At 56.7% G+C, this 4,495-nt stretch overlaps 1 protein-coding gene across 2 annotated transcripts; it reads right to left on the reverse strand.

Moving 5' to 3' along the window:
• LOC127292641 (AP2-like ethylene-responsive transcription factor CRL5) lies at window positions 1-3,917 on the reverse strand. 2 transcript variants are annotated; one of them, XM_051322086.2, is made up of 8 exons: window positions 3,221-3,917; window positions 2,515-3,103; window positions 2,334-2,419; window positions 2,143-2,151; window positions 1,940-2,028; window positions 1,739-1,812; window positions 1,493-1,620; window positions 1-1,004 (listed from the first exon to the last, which is right to left on the reverse strand). In XM_051322086.2, the coding sequence occupies exons 1-8, from the start codon at window positions 3,534-3,536 to the stop codon at window positions 403-405; spliced, it is 1,893 nt and encodes a 630-aa protein (XP_051178046.1). In that variant the 5' UTR covers window positions 3,537-3,917; the 3' UTR covers window positions 1-402. The 2 variants fall into 2 exon arrangements, with proteins under 2 accessions (XP_051178046.1, XP_051178047.1); XM_051322087.2 differs by having other exon boundaries at window positions 2,334-2,416; window positions 3,221-3,914.
• Between the last annotated feature and the right edge of the window lie 578 nt (window positions 3,918-4,495).

Genomic DNA, 4,495 nt, shown 5'->3' on the forward strand with positions numbered 1-4,495 from the left:
GACAACGAACGAGCCAGGTACTTAACATTTCCGTTTGATGATGAAGTTAGGAGGTCAGGACATCGAAACTAATCATCCATCCCCCATTAGTTCGGCTATCTGCCGGAGGTGAGGTGACGCTGCTGTTGCCACATGCTCGATATTACAAAAACCCTTCGTCCCAGACACAGCTGGAGAAGAAGGCAGGAGCCAGGCATGCACGCGCCGTCGAGCTACGCCACAAAGTTACCCATCTATGGCTTACTAATCCTTACTATAGTTCCTTACTAACCCAGCTACTAATCCATACTAGTTCCTTACAAACCAGGCTACTGAAGACTAATTAACCACCGGCTAAGTTACCAGCAAATTCCAAAACAATCTTTGCCTGCCGACCCCAAACTTGCACTGCCAAGAACTTGCTCACGCGTCGGCCCACGCGGCGAACATTGGAATGTGCTGGACGGACACGCCGGGCCTGGCCGGCAGCGGCGACGCCGAGGTGACCCACGAGCCCAAGGGCAGCGAGCTTGCCTGGAGCTTTGGTGCTGCGTGGGCGTGGCTCGCGAACAGCATGGCGAGGGCGCCTCCCTGGTCCGGAGTCTGCTCCCGCGAGCTGCTCAGGCTCGTGGCGAGCGACGACGCCCCGGACATGCGTGCGCTGCTGGCGTTGCCCTGCCCCGTATTGCCGCCGTTTACGGAGACGACGCCGTGCAGCAACGAGAGGGACTCGGTCGATAGGAGGTCGAGGTGGTGGCGGCTGTGCTCGTCGCCGTAGGCCGTGGCGGGCGCCATGGCCTGCCTCCAGTCTGCGGTTTGCACGAGAGCGGCCGCGGCGGTGGCCACCATGGCTGAGCTGACGGCGACGTCGGGCCTGCGCCGCACCTCCTCGCCGGGGAGCAGCGTGCTGCTCTCCATGATCTTGTTCACGTCGTAGCGGTTGATGTCGAAGTTGGTGACGGCGCTGAGGCCCCGGAACTTGATCGCCGCGATGTCGTACGCCTCCGCCGCCTCCTCCTGCGCGCCTGCGGACACACACACAAAACGATCAGCTTACTTCAACGGAGCTTTCTTTCCCGGCGGTCAAACAATCCGAATACGAAAGCGACGCGAGCATGCGGCAGCCTTATGAGAAAGAAAGAACACGAAAACGCAAACGCACTTGCTGCCCAGCTGGGGACGGCGCCGGCCGCATGCGGCATGCGCAAAAGCGATCAAGCAAACAAAAGCACGCAGGAATCCGGCAGAGCAAGACATTCTTTCGGGAGGGCCAGGGCGATGCATGGGCATCATTGAGCTATGGCAGAGGTTCTCACAACGATCATTGTGACGGGACACCCTGCGTCCTTAAACCGAGACAAGCCTCTGCAACCCTTGCTTTGCTGCGACCACATTGGTGATCATGATGCATGAATCATGGATCCACCAACTAGATTGCAACCTGACGGCTATGACGATGTTGCAGCAAGTCGATTTCAGGGTAGCATACAACGGGAAATGGCTGAGCACGTACTGAATGTCCCGAGGTAGAGGTCCTTGTTGCCGGAGACGCGGCCGATCCTCGCCTGCCACCGCCCCTGCTGGTGGTGCCGGGTGACTCCCCGGTAGATCGACGCGCCGCGCGAGAACCCGCTGCTCTTCCTGTGGCAATGGCGACCATAGACAGACTCGCAGTGTGAGTGTCCAACTCTTGGTATTACTACCATGGTAGGAATGCACAGTTTTCCCAGGATTCATGCAAGTATATATGTATTAGTACCTTCTCAGGTGAGCCACATACTCCTGCCTCGTCATGTTCTTCATCACCTCCAGCTCCTCAGTGTAGTCCTCCACCTAGACAGTAGACATACAATACACAATCAGAAACGACACCAACACCTCTATAGCTAGCTACATTGTGATCAGAAGCAATGTACTATTCCGCATTGTAAAAACCGGAGATCAGAGATGTGTTAATCACCGGGAAGTTGATGTGCGTGGACGCGCCCCAGTACTTGAGCGCCGCCAGGTCATACGCCCGCGCCGCCTTCTCCTCCATGTCATACCCACCTGGCCAAATTAACAAGTTCTCTTTCAGTACTACTCCATCTCAAAGAATGTATTGGTACAAACTAAACTGAACTGAAGAACGGGCACTGCTGCTGCTAGCCTGCTAGTACTCACCGAGATAAACTGCAGTTGACGAACAGCACGATCCCAGGCAAAAGGTTCAGCAAAGTACAGTCACGCATGCAAGAACAATTAACTAGTTAGCACTTGCAAGTGTAATCGCATCAGTACCACTAAAACGGTACGGAAGTACGGATCAAGTACACTAGTTAGCTAGGGATGGTTAAGCTTAGTACTAGTAGTACCTTGGCGGCCTTTCCTGGTCTGGCCTTCCTTCCGGCAGCTGTTGTCCCAGAGGTGCGCCTCATACCTCCCCGTCCACCTATGCCTGCTTTTGCTTGCAAGAGAGAGCGTTAGCGGCGGGAGGAAGGAGGAAGAAGATGGTGGCTTGCATTGCATGGGAAAAGAGTTGCGCTGTGCTGCTACCTGGTGACGCCTCTGTACTGGGACGTGCGCTGCCCGAACGTGTCGATGCACTTGCGGTGGTTCACCGGCTGCTTGCTCTGCCCGGCGACGCGCTTCTTGCTGGCCACGGTCGTCCGCACGACGCACTCGCCGCCGTAGGCGTGGCTGGCTGCGGCGGGCGCCTGCTGCATGGTGACGCAGCTGGACTGGGACCCGGAGCTCATGGACAGCGTCAGCGGGTGGAGGTGCGCTCCGGAGTCGCCTTGCCCGGCCGGCACGATGGCACCGGCGCCGTCCTCGCCGCTGCCCGTGTGAACGTCGTAGCCTCCACCGCCGCCGGCACGCGCCATCCACCCGGCCGCTACCATTGCCGCCTGCTCGTCCAGCAGCGCCGCGTGGGCGTACGCGTTGGCGTCGTAGTACACGTCGTGGCCGCCGGCGCCAGGCATCATGGCGTACGGCAAGTGCTGCTGCTGGCCGCCTCCGGCGCCGTGGTCCACGGCGTGGCCGTGGCCGCCGTAGTAGTAGCTCGAGTTCGTCAGGCTCAGCCTCATGGCGGGGCTCGCGCCCAGGAAGTCCTCGAGCTTCGGCGACGCCGACACCTCCGCCCCTGCAGCACAGGCCGCAAACCCAACCAAGAAACATAAACAGACGCGCGTAGGAAAAAGCCAAGAACTCGGCGAATAAGACTGTAGCAGGTAAGAACTGGCACTGTGCAGATATTTACCGTGGTGTTCCTGGTCGCTCCTCCTGAACGCGTCGACGATGCAGAGGGATCCGTCGGACTTGAGAGGTAGGGCGGAGATCCCGTTGTAGTACCCGGTGTTTGCGGCCGCGGCGACATTGTCGGCGCCGCCGAAGTAGAAAGAGGTGGGGGAGGACGCGATCGCTTCGGGGTGGTAGTAGACGCCGCTGTGGTGCACGCGGTGGTGGCCGCCGACGTCGACGATGCCGGAGCCGGCCACCGCGTCCATGGTCCCGTGAGGCGACGGCGAGAACCCCAGCCAGCCGCTGCCACCGCCCGCGATGCTCATGCGGCTCATGTTCTGTGCGCTGCTGCTGCTGTTGGTCTTGGGGTGGAGCGGAGGGGAGCAGGAACGATGGACGGGGTATGAGGCCGTGTGGTGGTCTCAACAAGGGCTAGAGGAGAATGAGATGATCAATCATTGGGGAGTACATGTCGCAATGATGCCGCTGATCTCCATTGCTAGCTCAGCGGGTTTGAAGGGGGTTCTTGGGTCTGTGTGTGCGCGTGTGCGGGAGGGACAAGCCAGGTTCAGCGCCTCTTGTAGGTGGGGAGCGTGGGGGGAAGAAGAGGGAGAGTCGGAGTGTGATTTGATGAGTGCAAGCGGCGGAGAGGGAGAGAAGGGTTTGTACTGGAATGGGTTTTAACATGTGCAGAGGGAATGGGTGTGCTCTTGGTCTTGACCCCCAACACATTTACCAACAGGAAATAAGGAGGAGAAATGGTCGGATAGGAGGGAAATGGTCGGATAGGCACAACATTCTCTCTCTCAGCTTGGGATCCGTGTGTCTAGTGGAAAAGATCTTTTTATTAGATAAAAGGAAGTCACCCCGATTTTATTAAGGAAACCAGTTTGCTACAAAGTAACAGCTTACACCACCAAACGCAACATAGGATAGGTACTTAAGGTTTTACAGATCAGGCAGACCCTGAAATCCCTAGTTCATTGATAGCAAAAGAAGAGGACGAAAGAGAGGGAGAAATGCAGATGCAAGCATGAAGAGATCAATTCGCAAACCAAACTACCTCTGCCCAAATTGCAAGTTTCCTTCTTCTTCTTTTTTCCTCTTTTCCTTCTTTTTTATTTCCTCTATATCATCAACCTTGGCGTCGAGGAGATCCAGCTTCTTCTCGATCCAAACACTTCCTTAGCTACTCTTTCCAACACCCTTGCACAAAATTCCAACCTGTTCCTAGCGTCCTCCTTCACCTGCAAATAACTCCAAAAATTAATATAATAGCAAATTTTTAGATAAC

Source organism: Lolium perenne, chromosome 4 (assembly GCF_019359855.2).
Source record: "Lolium perenne isolate Kyuss_39 chromosome 4, Kyuss_2.0, whole genome shotgun sequence".
Classification (NCBI taxonomy): domain Eukaryota; kingdom Viridiplantae; phylum Streptophyta; class Magnoliopsida; order Poales; family Poaceae; genus Lolium; species Lolium perenne.

Bases quoted from the DNA above. Each gene is read 5' to 3' on its own strand.
- LOC127292641 (XM_051322086.2), bottom strand. From the start codon at position 3,536: ATGAGCCGCATGAGCATCGCGGGCGGTGGCAGCGGCTGGCTGGGGTTC. The intron at 1,621-1,738 runs GTACTAATACAT...CCATTGCCACAG, and splicing joins TATGTGGCTCACCTGAGAAG to GAAGAGCAGCGGGTTCTCGC. The intron at 1,005-1,492 runs GTACGTGCTCAG...GTGTGTCCGCAG, and splicing joins CCTCTACCTCGGGACATTCA to GCGCGCAGGAGGAGGCGGCG.